Source organism: Muntiacus reevesi, chromosome 3 (genome assembly GCF_963930625.1).
Source record: "Muntiacus reevesi chromosome 3, mMunRee1.1, whole genome shotgun sequence".
Lineage (NCBI taxonomy): Eukaryota > Metazoa > Chordata > Mammalia > Artiodactyla > Cervidae > Muntiacus > Muntiacus reevesi.
In genome coordinates, this window is record NC_089251.1 from 4,989,236 (window position 1) to 5,013,601 (window position 24,366).

Below are 24,366 nucleotides of genomic sequence, written 5' to 3' on the forward strand. Positions count from 1 at the left end.
TTAAACAACCTATTAAACATAAGGAGATTCACCATGTTTGTTGCTGTGAAGATATCTGTTGTCCCCATATGAATCTATAGACTTAAAGCGATCACAGTCAACATTCCAGTGCTTTTAGGAGGTGAAGGGTTAATTCTAAAATTTACTGTAAATACAAATGATTTTAAATAATCAGACCCTCAAAGATGGTGCCAGGACTTGACCCACTCAATGGCAAGACTTATATCAAGTCTCAGACATGAAGTATGACTGTGGTAACCAAAACAGACAAACGGATCTCTAGGATCTAGTCCCGCTGGGTGGAATTCTGAAAACAATGTGAAGATAGACCAATAAAGCTTCTAGATCGTGAAGACAACAAAAGAGAATATCTGACCATGACCCAGGAGCAAGAAAATTTTCCTAAAAATTTTCCAAAAGAACATAATCCATAAAGGAAAAGATAAATCTGCATGGTTATAGTTGAGAACTTCTTTTCATCCAACACCATTAAGGGAGTAAAAAAGGGAAGCTACAAAAGTAGAAGGTATTTGCGATCCCTGAATCTAACACATGACTCATACCTAAAAAGCACCAAAGAACTCCTCTGAACTGATAAGAGAAAGACAATCCAGCCCAGAAACGGGCATAAGGCTTGAACAAGCACAAGCGATCCAGGACTTCCCTGGTGGCGGAGTGGGGAAGAATCCGCCTGCCAACTCAGGAGACACAGGTTCCATCCCTGATCCTGGAAGATCCCGCATGCCGCAGAGCACCGAGCCCCATGCATTGCAACGACTGCGCCGGCAAGCTGCAACTACCACAGCCCGCGTCCCCACAGCCCGCGCCCTGCAGCCAGAGAAGCCCCCGCAGCGAGAAACCCCTGCAGCCCAGCGAGGAGGCGCCCCCGCTCGCCACAACTAGAGAAAACCCACTCAAGGGCAGCGAAGACCCGGAGCAGCCAAAAATAAATAAAAGTTTAAAAGAGATCATATCTGAAGAGATCATCAGATCATCATAGCTGATGAGCATGTGATAAAAAGCCCAGTATCATCCATTAGTCAGCAAAATGCAAATTAAAGCCACACTAAAATATCACCATAGTTTTAACAACCAGAAGCCCTAAAATGTAAAAGATTGACAAAAACCAGGGACTGATGACAGGGAGCAACTGGCACCCCCAACAGGTGCTGGTGGGAACGCAAAATGATGGAACCACCTGGGGACGGCTGCATCCACACTCAGCCCTCTCAGGAAGGCCTGTCTCTACCACTCTCCAAGGTCAAACACCTTGACGCCACACTGCCGCGACGCTAAGACACGTGTATTTTAACATCCCCAAATCAGGACACGCCCCAATGTCATCAGAGCTCTCATTCCAGAGCTGCCCCGGCCAGCTCTCCCTCAGGGCCCTTCAGTAACAACACTGACAAGCGTCTGTCGAAACGGACGGCTTCTTCCACCCCGGAGGATCCCCAAGCTGGAATGACTGGGTCAAAAGGCACGCACAGCTTTTCCAGTTGCTCTTTAATCACACAGCACGTGAATACACCCGCATTTTAAAATCCAGCCATGTGCTGCACAAAGCCTCCCAGTGCAGTCCCTCCCCAGAGGCAGCCGCTCTCAGCAGTCTGGAACACATCCTTCCAGACTCTGGTCTTTGCGCGTACGTGCACATTAATACCTAGTACACATACTACTAATAGATCCCAGTCTACTTTCTACAAAGAGGGTAGCAATGCACACCTCCCTAGCAATAAACGAGTCCCGGAATGAATCTTTCTAGCGTTTTCCAATCTGATAAGTAAAAATCATCCGATGGTTTAAGTAAGTTCTTTCCTAACACACAGAACTCAAAGCTACCAGTCTTTTCCGCGACACTATTCCAGATTCTAGGAGGCCGCCCCTTCCACACTGCCTAACACCCTGAAGTTATAAAAGTACTCCCCTAAGCCTCATATAAGATTAGTACACCTTTATTTCATACTACTTAGCTCTGTAACCCGTCTGGAATTTATTTATATAACAGAAGGACAATCAGTTTTTTTCCAACCAGTTAGCCAACTCTCCTTACTGTCTGCCCTGACTCACTCAACTAAAATGCTATCTGGGCCAGAAATTAATGTCCCACATACACTTGAAATGTTTTCTGGGCTTCTCTGTTTCACCACTCCAGTTCTGTGGCAAAGCCATGCTGCACCCTGCATTTACTGTAGCTTTATCGTAAGTTTCAAAATCTAGTGAAGATAGTCTTCCCTCATTAAACTGAAAAATTAGTCATTTTTGCACATTTTCCTTCCATATTAATTTTTTAAACATCTTTGTCAGTTTTAAAAGCTTGGCTTTCTTGTTGGAATTTCATTAAGTCTGTTTAAGAAAGCCAGATGTTTTAATATATTACATCTTTCTATGCAGATATTTTGTTCTTTGCTTTTTTCAGAGGTGTTGGTTTTTTTTTTTTTTTTTAAACACTAGCTGTCCCAGACTCCTTGTATGTATGTATGTTATAAAACACTGTACTTTCCTTCAAAAAAAATTGTTCTTTCTTTCTGTTAAATTTATGCCTAAGTTTTACTGTTTTTTTAATCACAGTATTGAGTGGAATTTTAAATTTTTTCCACTTTTAACTGAATAATACTACCACTCATCACTTTTCTGAGTTCTCTTATTCTAATTTTTCATAGACTCTTGCATACTCTAGCCAGAGCATCATTTTTTCTCTTCTAGTTTTCATACTACAAATTTCATTTTTTGCTGTTTGTTTCATTAGCTAGAACTTCACAACAGTGCTGAACGGAGACTCTAGGGGGCGTCTGTGGCTTGGTCCTGGTTTAATGGTTTTAGCCACGTGCAGTTGGTCCATTTACCAGCTTCAGTGGCACCTAGGAGCAGAAATGAGAACTGCAGGATCTTAGGCCCTACTTACAGAATGAGGATCTGCACTTTAACAAGGCTCCAAGGTGTTTCCTGTAGGCTTTCGGGCTAAGCGGCACACTGGTCTACATGATTTCTATTTTGATTTTACTTAAAAGAGTTTAGTGACCGGAGTCGCTGTGGCCATCCAGCGTCTATGGACCCCTAAATCCCGTTTCCTCCTCCTCTTTCGTGACAATCATGCATTTTAGGGTTTGAGAGCCTTAATCTGGGTCAGCCCCGCAGCCTGGACCACAAGGCCACCTCTCAAGCTCCACGCAGCGTCCTGCCTCTCTTGCTTCTGCATCCGAATCTCCCGGGCTCTGGAAGCATCCCAAGGGTTGAGACGGGACGTGATCTTGCTTCAGTTCCCAGTCCTGGTGGGTCCCAGCGCGATGACCAGCACTCAGTGGGCGCTCAGAGAGCCCCCCGGAGCTGTCCACCTTCATGACTCCGCCAGGGTCCCCTCCTCCTCTCCATGTGGGTGGACATCCCCACTCTCCCGTCACCTTTGGCCAGGAAAGACCCAACAGAAATTCCCGCCCTGCTCCAGCCCACGTGCACAAGTCAGACACCACGGCAGCGTGGGCAGAGAACAGCATCCCGGAGGGACAGGAGGGGGGAACCCCAGAGCCCCTGAAGGGACCAGGACCAGCAACCCCCCGAAGCAGCCACGAGACGCTCCGCCCGGCGTGTTGCTGTAAGTCCACTGACCGGACGCCGTGGCCTGGTTTCAGGGCGAGGGGTCAGGAGAGAGAGAGGCTGCCTCCCGGGTTGGGTGGGGGCAACCCAGGGGAGGGGAGGCTGCTCCTCTCAGCTCCCACACGGAGGGCAAGAGCCAGGCAGCTCGGCCCTGGGGCACAGGCAGTCGGAGGTGGTAATGTCCTTGCCAGCGGCTCCGAGGAGAGGAGGCGAAGGCCAGGCTGTGGGGGCGCTGGCCCCCGTCCCCCAGCTGGAGCCTCCAGGGCACTGGGGCCCCCGTGGACCAGGATGCTGAGGCCCGGCCACAGGGGTGCCGCGGGCCGCAGAGTCCACCGTCTCCCAGCCCCCTACCCAGGTCCCCTATGGGTGGCAGGCGGCCGCCAGCGGGAATTCACGTCCACGGAAGGAGCCTGGCCGAGGACCCGGAGGCGCCAGGGAGCCAGCAGCCCTCAGGGCAGGTAGAGCGCGACCACCACGTAGATGACCCAGCTGGTGGACACGAAGACCCCGAAGAGCAGGCTGAAGAGCACCAGCGAGCGGGCCTTGCGAGAGGCCTCCTGAGCCTGGGCCAGGTCTCCCCGGGCCAGGGCCGCGCGGGTCTGCAACGAGACCGGAGGAGCGGTGAGCGGATCCAGACGCCCCGGAGCCCGCCCGGCCCCAGCGCACAGACCGGACAGCTGACCCCGCGAGGCGGCCGGGCCTGGTCCAGGCCACGGCTCACGCAGGAGCAGCAGCCATCGAGGCGGTGGCAGCCATCCCGGCACTGGCTGCGGGCGTGACCCACATCCGCACTCCAGGCCCCATCCCTCACCATCCATACAACCCCGATTTCAGTATCATCGCTGGCCCCTCTTTGAAGATGAGGAAACAAAGGCTCAGAGAGGTTAAGTGACCCACCCCAGGGCCTCGCAGCTGGTGGCGGAGCCAGAACTGACATGCAGGCAGCAGCCTCCAGAATCGCACCTCTGAGGGGCCTGGTCCTCACTCAGCTCCCCCGCCCCGGTCCCGTCTTGCTTATGACCGGGGAGCCTGACCTCCGGGGGACTCAGGTCAGCCTTGAGCAGAAGCCCCAGGGCCTTCCTACTCTATTAGGACAGCGTCGTGCCGAGTCCCCCAGGGCCGAGTCAAGGTCAGGAATGGCGGGGAGGGAGGAAGAAGAAAGGGTGTTATCGAGACGGCAGGTGGGTGGATGGTGGATGGACAGACAGGCAGACAGCTGAGTAGGCAGACGGGCACATTAACGGATGAACGGGGTGGGTGGATGCATAGATGCAGCCGAGACAGATGGTGGATGGAGAGGCGGGCAGCTGGGAAGGACAGACAGAGGTGGGTGGGTAGAATAAACGAGCAGATGGACAGATTAAACACAGGTCCCTGCTGCTTCCAAGGTGGCTCCGTGGTAAAGAATCCGCCTGCCAATGCAGGAGACGTGGGTTCGATCCCTGATCTGGGAAGATCCCACAGGCCATGGAGCAACTAAGCCCATGAGCCACAAATACTGGCCCGTGCTCTAGACCACATGCCCTAGAGCCCGTGCTCTGTAACAAAAGAAGCCCATGCACCTCAACCAGGAGGAGCCCCTGCTCGCTGCAACTAGGGAAAGCCCCAAGCAACAACAAAGACCCAGCAGAGCCCAAATTAAATTATTTTTTAAAAAATCTAAGTTGAAGCACGAGCCCCACGGGACGGGCAGTTCCCTGGGCCTGGATCGTCCACGCCTCAGTGTGAACTGTTTCAGTGGAATCTTCCAGAGCAGATCTTGAGTGGCAGGGGGCAGAGACGACAGAGGAGGCGGCCAGGACCCCAGACAGCTGGGCACTGATCTCCCAATTCTGCCAGCCTTCTCGGGGGTGGGGGGGAACACGGGGGACCCGGGCACGGCAGGCCGGGAGGCCGCACCAGGGCACCCCGCCCCGCCCTCCTACCTCGTGGGAGTAGACGATGGCGATGAGCCCGGTGAGCAGGCAGCAGAAGAGGGTCGCCAGCACGGACTCCATCATGTAGACCTTGGGCAGGGGCCTGTGTTCCGCTGGGGCCGGGGCCGGCACGCCCGCCACGGGGCTGTTGTACTGCAGAGGCAGAGGCCACGGCGTGGTAAGGGAGCGGGCCGCAGCCCCCAGACACCGGGGTGAGGACACGGTAGGCGACAGCCATGGAGCTGACACTCCAGCCACCGCCCAGCGTCCCCCAGCCAGGCTGCAGGCCGCCCGGGGCGCAGGGCCCCACTCCTGCCCGCTCAGAACCCCACCTGTCACACAGCCCCCCAGAGTCCTCCGGCTTCTGCCCGCTACAGATCGCTCAGTCCAGGCTGCAGCCCCCAGGATCTCCATGTCCTCCACTGTTCCACACCAGGGGGCGAACCTCAAAGCTCTCCTCCACAGGCAGCCAGGGTTTTCCTAAAACTCTCTATCAACTCATCGGCTACCAAAGGCCCTGGGGTCTCCCTCAGAGTGGAACCCCCACCTCTTTCTATCATCTCCCCAATAAGTTGGACTAACAGCCCTCACTCCCAGGATGCACCAGCCTTGGCATCCCTGCAACGCCTGTGCTGGGCTCTTCTCCTACCTCTGCCTGAACTCTCCTATTCACCCCACAGAACCCAGCTCAAATGACCCCTGGCCCCTGCGAGGCTGCGCAGGCTGGCCCACGCCCCAGACGGAGGGAGCCCTTTTCTGTTGCGACCCAGGGCACAGCTGCAACCTCTGCAAGGGTGGCTGAGGGAAGAGGGGGGTCCCCACGGGCTGACTCACCACCGGGAAGGTCGCGAAGAGCGGCTGCGCAGCAGGCGCGGGGAAGAGTGGCGCGGGCGGCGGGTACAGGGCCGGGGCGGCGGGCGCCGGCGGGAAGAGCACCGGCGGCGGGAAGGGTGGCGGGTAGAGCAGGTGCTCGGCCTTGGGGTCTGGCGGCGCGTAGGGCGGGGGCTCGCCCACGAAGCCGATGTTGGGCACCCCGCCTGCCGCCGCCTTGGGCATCTGCAGGGCCTCACCCGCGGCCACGGCCTGGGCCTGGGCAGGGGGCGCCGCGGAGGCCTCGGCTGGGGGGTCGCCCGGGGGTCCCTCTGGCGCCGCGGCGTCCCCTCCGTCCGCGGCGGCCGCTTCCTCGCTGGGCGCTTGGTCCTCCTCCAGGAGCTGAGGGCGGCGCGGGAGCTGCGGAAGCCCAGGGCGCGCGGGGTCCTCAGGGACCGCGGGGCTGCCACCCCCTTTCGCGTCTGCTCCTGGGAAGAAACAGCAGAGGCAGTGAGCCCCCAGAAGGCTGCCGGCCCAGGGGGGAGTCCTCCTCACAGACCCCAGAACACCGCCCCTCCGAGGAGAGTCACAGTGACCTTGCTGATCCTGACCTGTGAACCCCACTCTCAGGCCTCCCCGAGCCTGCGCCCTTGAAGCCCTATCCAAAGCGCAACCAGGGGACACGAAACCAGGACGTGCCTTCCTGGCGGCCACACAGCCAGTACAGATGGCCAGCGGGATGGAAGGCAGGCCGCACTGCACCTGCGGGGAGGTGGTCCTGGCCCCAGGGCCCTGATGCCCCAGCAGATGGAACCGAGTCAGATGCTTCAGCGCAGGGCAGCCCCCTCATAGGCTGAGACACCGTCCAATGGGAGCTGGCCTAAGCCAATCGGATTCTCCGCTCCGGAGTCGCTGGACCCTGGCTACCGAGGACCCGGAAGAGCCAGGTCACTAAGGGCCAAGAGCTTAGGAGGCAGAGAAGGAACAGGAACAGACGTGCGGGGTGGGGAGGGGAAGGGAGCAGCCAAGAACAGTGGGTGGAGAGAAGGCCACCCAGTAGGCTGAAGGGCTGCCTTCCAGGCCGGGCCGGGACCTTCAGCATCCGCTCAATAAACCCTGCGGGCGCCCCCGCGGGCCCCAGAAGTCCTGAAGGTGCCCCCCTGCACCCCCTGAGAGTGTCCTGACCAGCTGAGCCCCTCCAGGCCGCAGGTCCTAGAGGAACAGGCTGGAGAGGGGCTGGGGTAGGACCCCCCCCAGACCTGGGTGGGCATCCCAGAGTGTGGCTTTGAGGTTCATTTCCCCAGTGTCTTCTGGGGTTATAGAAGGCAGAGAGAAAAAGGAAAGAGGCATAACAGTGCACAGCACCGCTGAGGGTAGAGACCTTGCTGAAACCCCCCTCCCACCCCTAGCCTCACCCCATCCCTCCCACTCCCACCACCCATACAGCAGGTGGGTGAAATCAGAGGTCAGGTTTCCCTAGGGGAGGGGTCCCCAAGGACAGGAGTACTGAGCCCCCGAGAGCTCCCGCCCACCTCCTCCACTCCGGGCCTCTCCTGAGACCCTGCTGGTGCTCCTGCCTCCACACCACGGGGCCACCCAGGCCACGCCTCCTATTTCCCTACCTGCTTCAGGCTGGGCTTGGGCCAACGGGACATTAATAAACATCTTGCAAAGAGTGGCTTTAAAAACCTACATCTTTTAACATTTTAACATTACCAGGGGCTGGGAGGGATGAATTCAGGTATCAGTGCAGACAGAGTTTCCATCTGGGAGGATGAAAGCCTTCTGGAGGAGGGTGTTAACGATGGCTGCATGATAATGTGAATGTACTGAATGCCCCTGAACTGTGCACTTATAAATGGTTCAGATGGTAAACCTTACACATTTTACCCGTTTTAAAAGGCCTCTGTCTCCTGCTGATCACTACTAAAAACACTAGACAAAATACAAAAGAAGACCCTGAAAAATGGACAAAAGTAGGCAGACTATGGAGTGTAGTCAAACACAGAAGTGACCATAAATAGGGTGAACTGCCCGTCTTTCCCTCTCATTTCCTTCGAAGCTCAAAGCTCCCGCCCCAGAACCACATGACCGGGCAGCTAAAGTCCATGATAAACTCTGTCATTCTGGCCAGAGGAACCAGGAAAGGGCCCCTGCAGAAGGGAGAGGGTACGGAGAGCTTAGAGAAGACGGCGCTTCAGAGGGGCTCTGAATCCCCTAATCCTGTGTGTGAACTGGGCTGACCAATGTGTATCAGCTTGCCCAGGACTTCCTTGGGTTTACTCCTGAAATTCTCACATCCAGGAATGCTCAGTCATCTTAGAATGGATCCACACAAGTCCTGGTAAAGAATCTGCCTGCAATGCAGGAGACCTGGAACCTGCAATGCAGGGTTCGATTCCTGGATTGGGAAGATGCCCTGGAGAAGGAAATGGCAACACACTCCAGCCTTCTTGCCTGGAGAATCCCATGGACAGAGGAGCCTGGCAGGCTACCGTCCACGGGGTTGCAAGAGTCAGACACGACTGAGCGACTTCACTACTACTACACGAGTCCGAGTCTCACCCTCAAGATGCATGTCTAGGGGACAGTTCTAGACCAGCGTAAGGGAGGCTTTAAAAACAGACCAGAAAAACAGCCAGAAAACAATGAGCAAAATCACAAATTAGTGCGCACCTACCAATTACTTTAAATACACTAAATTTTCCAAAAGACATGGAGTGCCTGAATGGATAAAAAGATACTCTGTAACAGACTCACTGCAGATGTGAGTCTGCAGACCACACACACAGACCAAAAAAGAACAGAAAGACACTCAATGCAAAAGGAAACCAAAAAGCCTGAGGTAGCTATACTTATATAACAGAAAGAGACTATAAAACAAAAACTGTAATAAGAGACAAAAAGACATTACAAAATGACAAAGGGCTCAAATCCAACAAGAAGAGGTAACATTTGTGATATATATGCACACAGCATAGGAGCACCTAAATATAAAAGCAAATAATAACAGACCTAAAGAAAGAAATTGATAGCAATACAATAATAGGGAACCTTGATATCCACCTTACATCAATGGATAAATCACCCAGATTAAAAAAGATAAATAAGGAAACAGCAACCTTAAAGGACATGTTAGACCAGATAAACTCAAACACATATATACAGAATATATATCCAAAGTAAACAGCATACATATTCTTATCAAGTGTATCTGGAACATCCTTCAGGATAATTCATAGTAGGCTACAAAGTAAGCCTTTCTAAACTTTAGAAGACTGAAATCACACCAAGCATCTTTGCCAACAAGAAACCAATTATAGGATGAAAACTGGGAGATTCAGAGATTAAACAATATGCTGTTGAACAACCAATGGGTCAAAGAAGAAATCAAAAGAAAAATTAAAGAAAAAAACAAAAACCTTCAGACACATGAAAATGGATAGAACACACCAAAACTTGAGCTGCAGCAGTGCTCATAAAAATAAATGCCTATACAACATCAGAAATCTCATAAATGTTCTAAATTTACACCTCAAGGAACTAGAACAAATGATGCCCAAAGCTAGTAGAATTTAGGAAATAACAAAGATCAGAGTACAAATGGAGACTAAAAAGACAATACAAAATATTAATAAAACTAAAAGCTGCTTCTTTGAAAATATAAAGAAAATGGACAAATATTTAGCTAGACTAAGAAGAAAAGAAGATTCAAATAAAATTAAAAATGAAAGAGGACACATTTACCAATACCACAGAAATACAGTGGCTCATGACAGACTACTATGACCAATTACATGCCAACAGATTCGACAAGCTAGACAACAGATAAATTCCTAGACACATACGGCGTACCACACCAAATCACGAAGAAAAAAACCTGAACAGACTGATTACTAAACTAAGGAGACCGAATCAGTCATCAAAAACCTCGCAACAAATAGAAGTCTAAGACCAGATGGCTACCAAACACCCAAAGAATTAATACCAATCCTCAAACTCTACAAAAAACTAAAAGAGAGGAGAAAACACTTCCAAACTCATTCTATGAAGCCAACATTACCTTGATACCAAAATCAGAAAAGGATGCTACAAGAAAAGTACAAACCAGTATCCCTGATAAACACAGATGTAAAAATCCTCAACAAGGAAATATTAGCAAACAAAACTCAACAATACATTCTGCCCACTACACCATACCCATAAATGAACACAATACCTCAAAATTAACTCAAAATGGATTAAAGACGTGAATGTAAGACCTGAAACCATAAAATTCCCAAAAGAAAACATAGGCAGTAAGCTTCTTGATATTAGTCTTGACAATGACTTTTTTTTTAGATTTGAAGCCAAAACCAAAGGCAACTAACGCCACAACACACAAATCGGAACAACATCAAACTAACAAGTTTCTGCACATCAAGGGAAACCATCAACAAAAAGAACTGGCAACCTACGGAATAGGAGAAAATATTTGCAAATCATGTATTTTATATGGGTTGATATCCAAAGTATATTTTTTTAAAACTCATATAACCCAATAGCAAAACATAAACCTACAATTATAAATCGGGCAGAGGAGCTGAGCAGACATTTTCCAAAGACATACAGAGGGCCAAAAAGGTGCCTTGAAAAGATGCTCAATCAGGGAAATGCAAATCAAAACCACAATGTGCTATCACCTCACACCTGTTAGAATGACTGTCATCAAAAAGCAAAGAAATAACAAGTGTTGATGAGGAAGTAGAAAAAAGAAAACCCATGTGCACTATTGGTGAGAATGTAAATTGGTGTGACCACTATGGAAAACAGTATAGAGATTCCTAAAAAAAAATTAAAAATAGAACTACTGTAAAAAAAAATAATAATAAAGTCAATCACGCAGTCGTGTCTGACTCTTTGTGACCCCATGGACTGTAGCCCACCAGATTCCTCTGTCCGTGGGATTCTCCAGGCAAGAATACTGGAGTGGGCTGCCATTCCCTTCTCCAGGGGATCTTCCCAACCCAGGGATCAAACCCAGGTCTCCCAAGTTGCAGGCAGACTCTTCACCAACTGAGCCACCAAGGAAGCCAAGAACTACTGTATGCCTAAACAATTCCAATCTGGGTCTTTGAAGGAAAAAAAAAATTCACTAACTCAAAAAGCTATATGCACTCAACATGTTCATTGCAGCATTATTTTCAGTAGTTAAGACATGGAAACAAGCTAAGTGTCCACTGATGGATGAACAGATAAAGAAAATGATATGTGTGTGTGTGTGTAAACATATTAACAAAAATTTTGCCTTGAAATATATTATACACACTTACAATATTATTCAGCCATTAAAAGAGAATGAAATCTTACCATGTGCAATAACGTGGATGGACCTTGAGAGTATTATGTTAAAGGAAATAAGTCAGACAGAGAAAGAGAAATAGCGCATGATCTCATTCAAATGTGGAATCGGAAAAAAACAAACCTGTCGGGAGCCGCCGGGATGCGCCCAGTCCGTGACAAGGTCATGGGACGAGAAGGAACCGTAAGGCAGCTCTTCCTCACACGGGGCTGCCCCGGGGGCCCAATACGTCCCTACGCTGGGACCAGAAAGGAACCTGCAAGGCAGCTCTTCCCCTCGAGGTTGTCCCTGGGGCCTGGTATGTCCCTTTCTTCCTTCTGTTTTACTGTTGTTGGGCTTTCTATTAATTTTTGGAAATATAATATATAGTAATAAGGCCTCCCTGGAAAAGTCTAAGCCTTTTTGGAAATGCTCATGATTGCTCTGGCTCAGGACACGACCATAAACATCAAGTCAGAAAGGAAAAGGCCGCAGGTATAGTTTGGCTGCTTGCTTAAAAGATTATAATGTTCTAGAATAGAAAAGAGTAGACGCATTTAGATTTAGAAGTAGATAGATATACTGCTTCAGTTTACTTGCTCCTTGGTTGAGGGGGTTTTCACTACTGCTATTTCCTTGCTGCTATTTGTTCACTGTTTCCCTTTCTTTAAACAACATGGGAGATTAGGGATATTTTTGTAGAATTAGAAAATGCAGTACATAGGATTTCAATAGAAGATTTATATTAACCAGCTTCACTGCCATTATCTCACTATTAATAGAGGTGTTTTTGCTGTTTAATAGTTAATCATTGTAAATTGAGATTTTGTGGTTTCAGGTAAAGAAAAACATCAGGTTTTTCTCATGGTACTATTCTCAGAAATGTCAAACATGTTACTGTGACCCTTCCCAGGTATTGTTTTATTGTCCAAAGAATTTACACTATACCTGAGATTTGTGGAACATTGTTTCTGTTAGAGTGAGAATGTTAGGCCATGGGGCAAGAAGACTAGGTGTGGGACATTTAAGAATAAACCCTGTAATCGGAAACGTCCTAGATGAACGCATAGGGGAAAAACATGGGGAAGAGAAATATTGACAGAAGCACAAAGCAATATCTGATGTAATATGTGGTGACTTAAGGTGGAGGTAACGTTCATTCTATAAAAACTGAGCTATCCTAAAAATTAAAAAAAAGCTACCTCTTCTACACAACCTTCTGTGTGTCTGTCTGTCTGTCTTCTTCCTCACCGACGCCACTCATCCCTTGGGTATACCTGGTCCTGCTGGGGCTGGACCTCGGCACAAGCCGAAGTTCATGGATACAGAGAAAAGATCAATGGTTGTCTGAAATGGGGATGGGGTGGGCAAAGTCCGTGAAGGGGGTCAAAAGGTATAAATTCAGTTATAAAACAAATAAGTCCTGGAGATGTAGTGTATAGCATGGTGAATCTCTAATAAAACTGTAAAGGAGAAAGGGAAAGATATACCCAACTGAATACAGAGTTCCAGAGAAGAGCAGGGAGAGATAAGAAAGCCTTCTTAAGCGAACCGTGCAAAGAAAGAGAGGAAAACAACAGAATGGGAAAGACTAGAGATCTTTGCAAGAAAATTAGAGATGCCAAGGGGACATTTCATACAAAGATGGGCTCAATAAAGGACAGAAATGGCAAGGATCTAACAGAAGCAGAAAAGATAAAGAAGAGATGGAAAGAATACACCAAAGAACTATACAAAAAGGATCTTCATGACCCAGATGACCACCACGGTGTGGCCACTCACCTACAGCCAGACATCCTAGAATGCGAAGTGGGCCTTAGGAAGCTTTACTACAGACAAAGCTGGTGGAGGTGATGGAATTCCAGCTGAGCTATTTCAGATCATAAAAGAAGATGCTGTTAAAGTCCTGCACTAAATATGTCAGCAAATTTGGAACTCAGCAATGGCCACAAGACTGCAAACAGTCAGTTTTCATTCCAACCCCAAAGCAGGGCAATGCCAAAGAATAGTCAAACTACTGCACAACTGAGCTCATTTCACATCTAGCAAGGTAATGCTCAAAATCCTTCAAGCTAGGTTTCGGCAGTACATGAACCGAGAACTTCCAGATGTATAATGTGGATTTAGAAAAGGCAGAGGAACCAGAGGTCAAATAGCCAACATCCATTGGATCATAGAGAAAGCAAGGGAATTCCAGAAAATCATCTACTTCTGCTTCATTGACTATGCTAAAGCCTTTGACTGTGTGGATCACAATAAACTGTAGAAAATTCTTAAAGCGACAGGAATACAGACCACCTTACCTACTTCCTGAGAAACCTGTATGCAGGTCAAGAAGCAACAGTTAGAGCCGGACCCATCCAGAAAAATCAAATATAAGATCAACTGACTTGAGACTTTAATTCCATCTGCAAAAATCCCTTCACAGCAATACCTATACTAGTGTTTGGCAGAATAACTAGGGAAGGGAAACATGGGCACCATCTTTAGAGTTCTGCCTACTGCAAGTAAGGCATCCTCAGATGGGAGAAAACTCAGAGGATTCCTTACCAGAGACCTTCAGTAACAGAGAGGTTAAATAAAGTTCTCTGGGTTGAAAAGAAATAATATCAGAGGTGAACTTGGAACTTGAGAAATAAAGGAAAAACAATAGATGTATAATAATTGCAGTGAATATAAAAGATAATTTTTTCCTCTTAAGTCCTCTAATGTATGACTGTTGAAAGCCAAAATTATAACGTATTATGATGAGTTTGCAATGTGTACACATGAAAACTATAACACTTATTAAAGTTATAAAAGCTTAATGCATGGGGATGAAGGTAAAGAGATCTACAAATTCACAAGATTCTACACCTTACTGAAAGTGCTACAATACTAATTCTAAGGAGACTGTGAGAAGTTAGGCATGTATTTTAATCCTTAGGCCTCAGGCCTGGAACCTGGGAGCCTTTGCTTCAATGCTTACACCTGGACACACCTCTCCTCCAACAACAAAATACAAAGAGACCATATGGGACTAAAAATAACTGCACGCATGTGCAGTTAGGGCAAATTCTGGACAAAAAGATACAAAGAGGTTAAAAAAAAAAACACCCAAACAACCCAACTGCCAGTTTCGAAGAACCTGGGAGCAAAAGCAGAGGATTGGGAGCAAAAGCATGGTCCTGTGAAGGCCCTCTGCACACACCACCACCTCAGCAGTGGGCAAGCCACCTAAGCCACCCCTCCAGCCCGACCCCTGGACACCCCTACCCTCACCCCATATGAGGAACCTGCTTGTTCCCCCTCTTCAGCAAGTGAGCAAGCAAGGGAACCTGTTACTTGCTCTCACTGCCCCCATCCCCACAGCAGCAGGGCCCGCGGTAAAGCCTTGCCTGAATTTTGTGTCTGACCTCTGCTCAATTTCACTGATGAAGGAGGCCAAGAACCCTGGTTGGAACAGCACAACCACTAAAAAAAAACAACCAGAAACTATGCAGCAAAAACACCAAGAGACAAATTAAAATGGAATACTAAAAAATATTCAAATTAAGACCCAACAAAGCTGGGGAGTGGGGCACAGCACAGGGGGGAAGGGGGCGGAAACCAGAGGAAGAAGACAGGCGACAAAGTGAAAACAACAACATTAGTCTTAAACATCTTAGCAATGGGCGTCCCTGGTGGCTCAGAAGGTAAAGAATCCACCTGCAATGCGGGAGACTTGGGTTCGATCCCCAGGTCGGGAAGATCCCCCGGAGAAGAGAATGACAACCTGCTCCAGGGTTTTGGCCTGGAGAACTCCATGGACAGAGGAGCCTGGCGGGCTACAGTCCACAGGGCCTCAGAGAGCTGGACACAGCTCAGCAACTAACACACACCACGTCAATAATAAAAAGCACATCAATAATTACAATAGATGTTGATCTAAACTTTCCAATTAAAAGTCGGAGATTGACATCACAAATAAAAACCAAGACCTACAAGCAAATGACAATGGACAACACTTAAAACACACAGAGGTGATAAATGGGTAGGAAAAGACAGGCCATACAAACTAAGCCAAAAAGGCGGGAGTGGGCTCTTTTAATCAGATTAGACAGACTAAGAAGACTCCAGGTAGTTCTCTGGTGGCCCCATGGCTAGGACTCGGTGTTTTCACTGCCGTGGGCCTGGGTTCAATCCGTTTGGGGAACTAAAATCTCACAAGCTGCATGGTATGGCCAAAACAAACAAACAAACAAAAAATGGAAACAAACAAAAATGTATTACCAGCAATAAAGAGAAACACTAATAATAAAAGGAATAATTTACCAGGAGGACATTAACAATTATAAATGCACATGTACCTAATAGAGCTTCAATTTACATGAAACAGAAGTTGGTAGAGTTAAAGAGAAACAGGCAAGATGTACAATTATAGAAGATGTTAATACCTTCATCCGCCAGCTGACAGAACCAGACAAACCATCAGTAAGAACACGGACAATCTGAACAATACTATAAAGCACCTTGATCCAGCAGATGTTTATTCTTCTCAAGAACACAATGTATATTTACCAAGACACACCACATACTGGGCCATAAAACAAATCAATGTGAAAAGAACTGAAATCAGCCCAACTGCATTTACTGACCACAGCAGAATTAGAAACCAGTACTAATGATGTATCTAGGAAAATATCAACTATCTGAAAATTAAATAATACACCTTAAAGAATTCAGGGACCAAAACTAAAGTCACGAGGTAAACTGAAAAGTGATTCTGAACTGGGTGACCACGAAGAAAGAACACATCAAGGTGTGAGATGCAGAGACGTCCCTGGGGGCCCCCTGCAATGCGGGGGATACAGATTCCATCCCTGGTGGGGGAAACTAAGGTCCCACGTGCCATGGAGCAATGAAGCCCACGCACCACAGCTAGAAAGTCCGTGTGCCACAACGCAAGATCCCGCAGGCCCCAACCAAGACCCCACGCAGCCAAATAATTTTTTTTAAGACATCACTAAGAATTACAATACTTTAGCCACCTGATGCGAAGAGTTGACTCATTTGAAAAGACCCCAATGCTGGGAAAGACAGAAGGTGGGAGGGAAACGGGACGACAGAGGATGAGATGGTTGGATGGCATCACCGACTCAATGGACATGAGTTTGAGCAAACTCTGGGAGTTGGTGATGGACAGGGAGGCCTGGCGTGCTGCAGTCCATGGGGTCGCAAAGGGTCGGACACGACTGAGCGACTGAACTGAACTAAAGAATTACAAAGGCAAGTCACAGAGTGGAAGAAAATATAACACATCTATCAGACAAAGGGTTCTATCAACAGTGTATAAAGAACTCAAACTCAATAATAAGGCAAATATCCCCATAAGAAAGTAGACTAAATACTTGTAAACACTTCTAAGCAGACATTCAAATGCCCAATAAGCACATACAAAGATGCTCCATGTCGTTAGTCATCAGAAATGCCATCAAAATTAGAAATGCCGGCTTTCCCTGCTAGCTCACTGGTTAAGAACGCAGGAGACAAAGGTTCAATCCCTGATCTGGGAAGATCCCAAACGCTATGGAGCAACTAAGCCACAGCTACTGAGTCTGTGCTTCAGAGCCTGGGAGCAGCAACTACCGAGCCCGTGAGCCACAACTACTGAAGTCTGAGCGCCCCAGAGCCTGTGCTCTGCGACGAGAAGCCACCGCAATGAGCAGCCCGCACGCCACAACTAGAGAGTAGCCTCCGCTCGTCGCGACTAGGGGAAAGCCCCTGCAGCAACGAAGACCCAGCACAGCCAAATAAGTAAAATTGTTTTAAAAATTAGAAATGCCAATTAAAGCCACGCGCTATCACCACCCATTAGGACAGCTAAAATTAAAAAAGAAAACCAACCAATGTGACCTTAGCAAGCTTGAGCAAATATGTAGAACAATGGAAACTTTCAAACACTGCAAATAGGAAAATAAAACAGTTAAAAACCACTTTGGGAAATAGATTGATAATGTCTTAAAAAGTTAAACGTACGTACACTGTTAAGATTTAGCTATTCCACTCCTAGGTATTTACTCAAGAGGAATACAAACAACGTATGACCACGAAAATGTTTACAGAAAACTCTGTTTGCAATAGACCCAAACTGGAAACAACCCAGAGCCCACAGCCAATGAATGGATAAAGCAACTGTGCTATGTCCGTACACTGGAATATGTCTGCAGGAGGCACCCTCTATGACCCCTGACCCCCAATACATAATTCTCTCCCCTTGAGTGTCCACCACACTGAGTGACTTAAAATATATATATATATATATATATGTATATATACACATACATACACACACACACACTGATTTATTTATCTGATGCATTGGGTCATAGTTGCCTCACGGGAGTTCTTTTGTTGTGGCTCATAAACTCTGCGGTACACTGGCTCCAGAGCACGCAGGCTCAGTAGCTGCACGTGAGATCTCAGTTTCCCCACCAGGGATCAAACCCATGTCTCCCACTTTGCAAGGCAGACTCGTCACCACTGGACCATCACGCAAGTCCCTGCATGCATGCTCAGTCCCTTCCGTCATGTCTGACTCCTTTCAATCCCATGGAGTGCAGCCCTCCAGGCTCCTCTGTCCATGGGGATTCTCCAGGGAAGAATCTGGGAGTGGGTTGCCATGTCCTTCTCCAGGGGATCTTCCTGACCCAGGGATTGAACCCGCCATCTATTCCGTCTCCTGCATTGCAAGCGGGTTCTTTACCGCTAGCGCCACCTGGGAAGCCCCTGCATGACTTCCAGTGAAGAGCCTAGGCAGCAGGGATGCGGTCGCTTCTGAGATTAGGTTTTAAAAAGTTCCTGCCTTCTTGACAGTTGCCTTGTGTCTCTGGTGACTCCAGAAGGAAATGAGCCATGACACAAGAGGCCCACGTGACGTGGCAGGATGCTGAGGCCCTCGTCCAACAGCCAACCACCCATGAGGCGCCGAAACCTGCGGACCGCCAGGTCAGTGAGTTTGCAGGCAGCCCTTCAGCCTCTGCTGAGTCTTGGGGTGACTGTATCCTAGCTGATGACTTGACTACAACCTCAGGAGACACTCAAGACACAGGCACCCCGCCCAGCCACACCAGACTGCGCGGTAACAAATACAGCTTCTTTAAAACGTGGCTTCTTTAAATGCTGGGGACGTCCCTGGTGGCACAGTGGATAGGAATCTGCCTGCCAATGCAGAGGACATGGGTTTGATCGCTGCTCCGGGAAGGTTTCACGCGGCGCCCGTGCAAGCCCGTGGACCACAACTTCTGAGCCTGTGCTCTAGAGCCTGGGAGCCACAGCTATTGAAGCCCACACACCCTAGAGCCGCTGCTCGGCAGCGAGACGGCACTGCAGTGAGAAGACTGCACCGCGATGACGAGCAGCCCCTGCTCTCCACAACCAGGGAAAAGCCCTCCTAGCGAGACGAGCCGGTGCAGCCAAAAAATAAGTAAACACATAGATCAAATTATGTTTTTTAAAAAAACACCCAAGTGTTAAGAGTACAGATCTTCCTCGACTCACAATGGGGCTTATATCCTGATAAACCCATCAAAAGTTAAACATATTGTTAAGCCAAAAATGCATTTAGGGGAATTCCCTGGTGGTCCAGTGATTAGGATTCTGCACTTTCACTCCCGAGGACATGGGTTCTATCCCTGGTCGAGAAACTAAGATCCCACAAGCCATGCAGTTGGGGGGAGAAAAAAAAGTATTTAGTACACTGACCTCCAGAGCATCATAGCCTTAGACCAGCCTGCTTTAAATCTGCTCAGAACACTTACAGCAGCTACAGTTGGGCAAAACTGTCCAACACAAAGCCTATTTGACAATCAAGTGCTTGAGTATCTCCTGTCACCTACTGAACACTGTAAAGTGAAAAATAGAATGGCTGAGTGGGTACAGAATGGCTGCAATGTGTCCTCGTGATTCAGTGGGTGACGGGGCGCCACGGCCCTGCCACCGCCCAGCATTGTGACGGAGAAGCAGACTGCATGCCGCCAGGGCAGTGGAGATCGGAATTCAAACCGCAAAGTCAGGTTTCTACCAAATGCGCATCACCTTCACACGACTGTAAAGTTGAAAACCAGACCATTGAACCATCTGTAATTTGTAGTTGGGGACCACCTGTAATTTAACAGTTACAACTCCTCAGCAGTAAAAAAGAATGAACTCTGGATATGCACAGAAGCCCACATGGATGGATCCCTAAATCATTAAGCCATGGACAGGCAGCCAATCAAAGAATGTCCAGGCTATATGATTCCATGTATATAAAATCCTAGAATAATGTGCCATTGAGATGGACAGAGAGCCACCCATAGCTGCAAGAAGGGATAACCAGAGGCACAAGGAAATGTTTGGGGGTGAAGAAGACTGCTATTTTGATGTACTGATCACTGAAGAGATGCACAACATGTCAAAACTGATCAAAACCCACATTTTAAATACGGGTAGCTTGGTATACTTCAATTATACCCCAAATAAAGTGATGGCATTCTTTAAAGAAAAAAACATGCTTTTGAACACTTGCACAGTGGGGCTTGCTCTCTCTCACCGCTGGGAATCCTTCTGCCACCCACTGGGCTGGCCCCAAGGAGGAGAATGGGGGCGCCCACAGGCAACGCCTTGCCAGCCCCCAGACCACTCAGGCCCAGGGAGCCGGCCCCACGCTGCAGACCCACACAATCCTGACAACCCACGCCTGCTGCATTAGACCACTAAGTTCTGAGCTGGTTTGTTCCGCAACAAAAGTCAAGTGTTAACTGATACAGAAGCTTTCCTCTGGGAGCAGTGGAAGGACCGGGATGAGGGCAGGAGAGCGGGGGACAGGCGGAGGCTGAATAAAGGGAGAGGCCGCAGTGGCCTGAGCCAGAAAGGAGGCCGAGGGCCAGACGGGTATAGACAAGTTGGGGACTGGCGGGTACCGTGGGGGTGCACCCAGCCTGACCGCATCCAGAGGGGAGGAGGCAAGAGTAAGCTGGCAAGAGTGACGGGGCACTTCACTCACGCCTCTTTTCCCTCCTCCCTCAGTGCCTGGGGCAGAGCTGGACCTCAGATATGGCATCCCAGATATGGGATGAGGGTCTTTTTTTTCCCAACAGTGCCACTCAACTTACAGGATCTCAGTTCCCCAGCCAGGGATTGAACCTGGGCCCCAGTCGTGAAAGTGTGGCGTCCTAACCACTGGACCGCCAGGGAGGTCCCCGGATGAAGGTCTCGGTCACGACCAGGAGCTCGGGCTCACCGGCCACACTGCCTGGGCTGCTTCCCCTCCCAGCACCTCCTCGGTTTCCTCGTCCTTAAAATGGGGACACCACCACCCCTCGGGGTCATCGTGGGAACGCAATGAGTGTGCGGGTGTGCAGTGCTTGGACCCCCAACTAAGATGGGCTCTGTGATCTGAGGTTAGGAAGCAGCTGGAAGAAACTGGAAAGGTATTCTGGCCAGTCTGAGGAATCTGCAAGAAGCAGGGGAAATGAAAACCATCGAGAAATGAGGTCACACAACGTCAGCAAGACCTGTGACTTCTGAGCTTGACCCAGAGAGCTGGGCTCTTCCAGAAGGATCTGGGGCGCGGGGGGGGGGGGGGGGGTGCTTCAGTGATGTTGATCTATTGGAGGGCCGGGCTGGCCCAAATATCCCTGGGGGAGGCACCAGGGCCGCTCCCAACCTCACCCACCCTGCCAAGGGCTGGAGGTTTTAAATAATCAAGGCAACGACAACAAAAGGGACACTGTGACCAAGACGAGAAGCCGCCTTTGCTGTCCACGCCAGAGGGCTGTCCTCTCAGCCCAGGGGTCACTGGCTGGCTGACTTACCAAGCTCTGAGCCAAAATCCACCTCCCCTGGTACACAAAGCCCCCAAATCACCTTCTGAATACGCGACTAGGTGGAGGCACCCAGCCAGCCGGCCATTCAGTGCCACACATTGTCACTGGGCAACTCCAGTGGACAGTGTTCTAGGCTCGGAAATACAACTCGGGACGGACGGAGGGGTGACCACACTCGTGAGCAAGTCAGACAGAGACAAGTACCATATGTCACTTACACGTGGAATCTAAAAAATGATACAAATGGACTTACTTACAAAAACAGACAACAAACAGAAAGCGACTCACAGACTTAGAAAACAAACTTATAACCAGAAGGGAATTGGGGGGGGAGGGATAAATAGGAGTTTGGGATTAACAGATACAAACTACTAATATATAAAATAGATAAACAGTAAGGACCTATAGCACAGGGAACTAAAGTCAGTATCTTGTAAAAACCTATAAAGAAAAAGAATCGGAAAAAGAGCGGATATACACCTGAATCACACCTGAAACTAACACAACACGAGAAATCGACCCTACTTCAGAAAAAAATACAATTCTGTACAACAAATCCTACCAAAATACCATCATTTCAGCAAGGTTAGGTGCCTGTACGGCTGCTAAGTAGATGAAGCTTTGCCACGAAGATGTTCAAATGAGCAGCTACTGTTGTGAAGCATTTGTCAGGTGCCAGGCCCTGAGAATAATTACCTCGGCAGTGACCCTGAGCCAGGGTGATCCAGTGGTTAATAAGAATCTGCCTTGCAACGCAGGGCTTGCACGTTCAATCCCTGGTCTGGGAACTAGATTCCACATGCCACCACAGGGCAACAATCTGGGCCTGCCACCACCACTAGAGAGAGCCGGCACCCCACAACTAGAAAGGCATAGCACCCCCTCCTCCCCCAGCCACAACAAGAGAGCCCAGGCGCCTGCAAGGAGAGCCCCAGCACAAGGAAGACCCAGTGCAGCCAAAAAAAATTTTTTTGAGTTGAGTGTCTCAGTTATCTTTAAAGAAAAAAAAAAAAAAAGAGCCAGCTTTGTCATCTGTGCGAACTTAAGAGATTTAAACTCCCCATCCTCCCTTCCCTCACGTGTAAATGGGGACAAGAACAGTAAAAGGATCGTTTAAAGATAACACTAGTGGCCACATGGCCAGGCTCTGTTTCCAGAGCCTCCTACAGGAGCGTCCCAGGGGAGCCCCAGGTGGGCCTCATTCGCTGAGGTTCACAGCCGTAACCTGAACCTCCCCACCTCGCGAATTCGGGCACCGAGCGCCCCGCGGAGACGCCAGCCCCTGCCCCAGTTATCATAACAAAAACCGCAGCTGTCCCGGGCGGCCTGGACAAATACCTGGCCCGATGGCGCGGAGATAGGGCTGCAGAGTAAATACATTTGCTGGCGGGGCTGCCGCGCCGCGGCCTCGGGTTCTCGAGTTCTTGACACCCGAGCCTCGCCGGGACATTCCAGCCAGAAGTGGGGGTGCGGGGGGGGGGGGGTGCCGGGAGCCGGGTGGGAGGTGCTCGAAGGTGGGGAAGAGGGCGCTTCCTGGAGGTCTGGCGGCGGCAGATACAGCCGGGCGGGCCGGTCCCTCTTGGCTGCAGCAACCCCCTGGGAGCCCCTTGCAGAAGAGACCTAGGGGCGCCCCCGCCCCAGGTTGGTGGTTGGGGTGGGGGTGTTAGGCCGGTCGCACCGGCCGCGGCTCCGGTCCCCCCGCCGCCACCAGCAGCCCCTGCCCGCCAGCTTGGGACTCCCGAGGTTAGGGATGGGGCCGGGGGATTCTCGGATCAGCGCGCCCCCTGCCCCCAGTGCTGGCCGCGCCGCGGACGCCAAAGCTGCGGGGCCTTCCCGCGCCCCCACCCCGTCGGTCCAGCTCTCTAGCTCGCGCTCCGTCCCGCTCCCCTCGGTCCCTGCTTCAGTCTGCGGGGGCTCTCCCCATCTCGCCCCGTCTCTGCCCCCCCCGACCCCGCCAGGGTCGCTCCTCCCCCGCTCCAAAGACTTCAGCCTGACCGGAGGGGCGAAGAAAGTTACCAGAGGAAGGACGGGGCGTGGGGGTTGGGGGGAACACGACCCCCCAGATCGCCACTGCAGGGGCATCTGCTGCCCCGCCCCAGCTCGCCCGCGGGGCGCCCGCCCTGCGGAGGGGGGCACGGCCAAGGTCCCCGAACTTCCCGCGGCAGTCCCGGGCGGCAGGGAGAGGCGTCCCAGCGCAGGGCCAGGTTGGGCCCCGCGGAGCCAGCCTCGGGGCCGGGGTGAGGGTCGTCCCCGCCTTCCCCGGGACCGCCGCCCTTACCTGCGTCCATGGCGCGACCAGCCGGGCTGCACGCCTCCCGCCGCCGCCGCCGGGCCGGCTCCGCTCTCGCGGACCGCTCGGGTTTCCTGGTGCGCGCTGCGCGGCCGGTTAATCATTGACCGCGGGACTGCCCGCGGCTGGGTCAACAGGTGGCTCCTCGCGCGCCCCGGCCGCTGGGGCCCGAACCCAGGCGGCCTGGCCGCCTCCGCAGGACCCGCGCCCGGCCGGCCCCGGGGAAGGCGGCCGAGTCGGAGGCGGGTGGGAGGAGGGGCGCAGCCCAGGCCCAGCTGGGGACGGTTGGAAGCGGCGGCGGTGAAGGAGCGCGGGAGACCGGCCGGCCAGAGAGCCCAGCGGATGCCCTGGTGGCCGACAAGGGCCTTGCGGGTCCGAGGAGTGCCCAGTCTCCCCTTCTGTGTCTCCCAGCAAGAGAAGCCAGCAGTGCAGATTTTCATATGAAGTCTCCTCGGGTTTAAAACAATGCGTGTGACACTTCTGTTCCCTGAGACTTGCCAGATTGGAGAATTCAAAGCAGGTCTACTCCAAATATCCAGAAATGCTAGATAAACTACACCCACAAGCCAGACAGCGATTTCAATTCCTAGCTGAGCTCCCAAGATGGGA

General features: G+C 50.4%; 1 protein-coding gene across 1 annotated transcript; it reads right to left on the bottom strand.

Moving 5' to 3' along the window:
• Window positions 1-1,464: 1,464 nt before the first annotated feature.
• On the bottom strand, window positions 1,465-23,888 carry PRRT1B (proline rich transmembrane protein 1B). The gene is made up of 4 exons (XM_065927107.1): window positions 23,746-23,888; window positions 6,345-6,808; window positions 5,520-5,663; window positions 1,465-4,193 (listed from the first exon to the last, which is right to left on the bottom strand). Exons 1-4 carry the CDS (start codon window positions 23,753-23,755, stop codon window positions 4,044-4,046), a joined length of 768 nt encoding a protein of 255 aa, XP_065783179.1. The 5' UTR covers window positions 23,756-23,888; the 3' UTR covers window positions 1,465-4,043.
• Window positions 23,889-24,366: the final 478 nt, after the last annotated feature.

Excerpts from the sequence above, each read along its gene's own strand:
- PRRT1B (XM_065927107.1), bottom strand. Across the intron at positions 5,664-6,344 it reads TCTTCGCGACCTTCCCGGTG|TACAACAGCCCCGTGGCGGG; the intron begins GTGAGTCAGCCC and ends CTGCCTCTGCAG. Across the intron at positions 4,194-5,519 it reads CCATCGTCTACTCCCACGAG|ACCCGCGCGGCCCTGGCCCG; the intron begins GTAGGAGGGCGG and ends GTCTCGTTGCAG.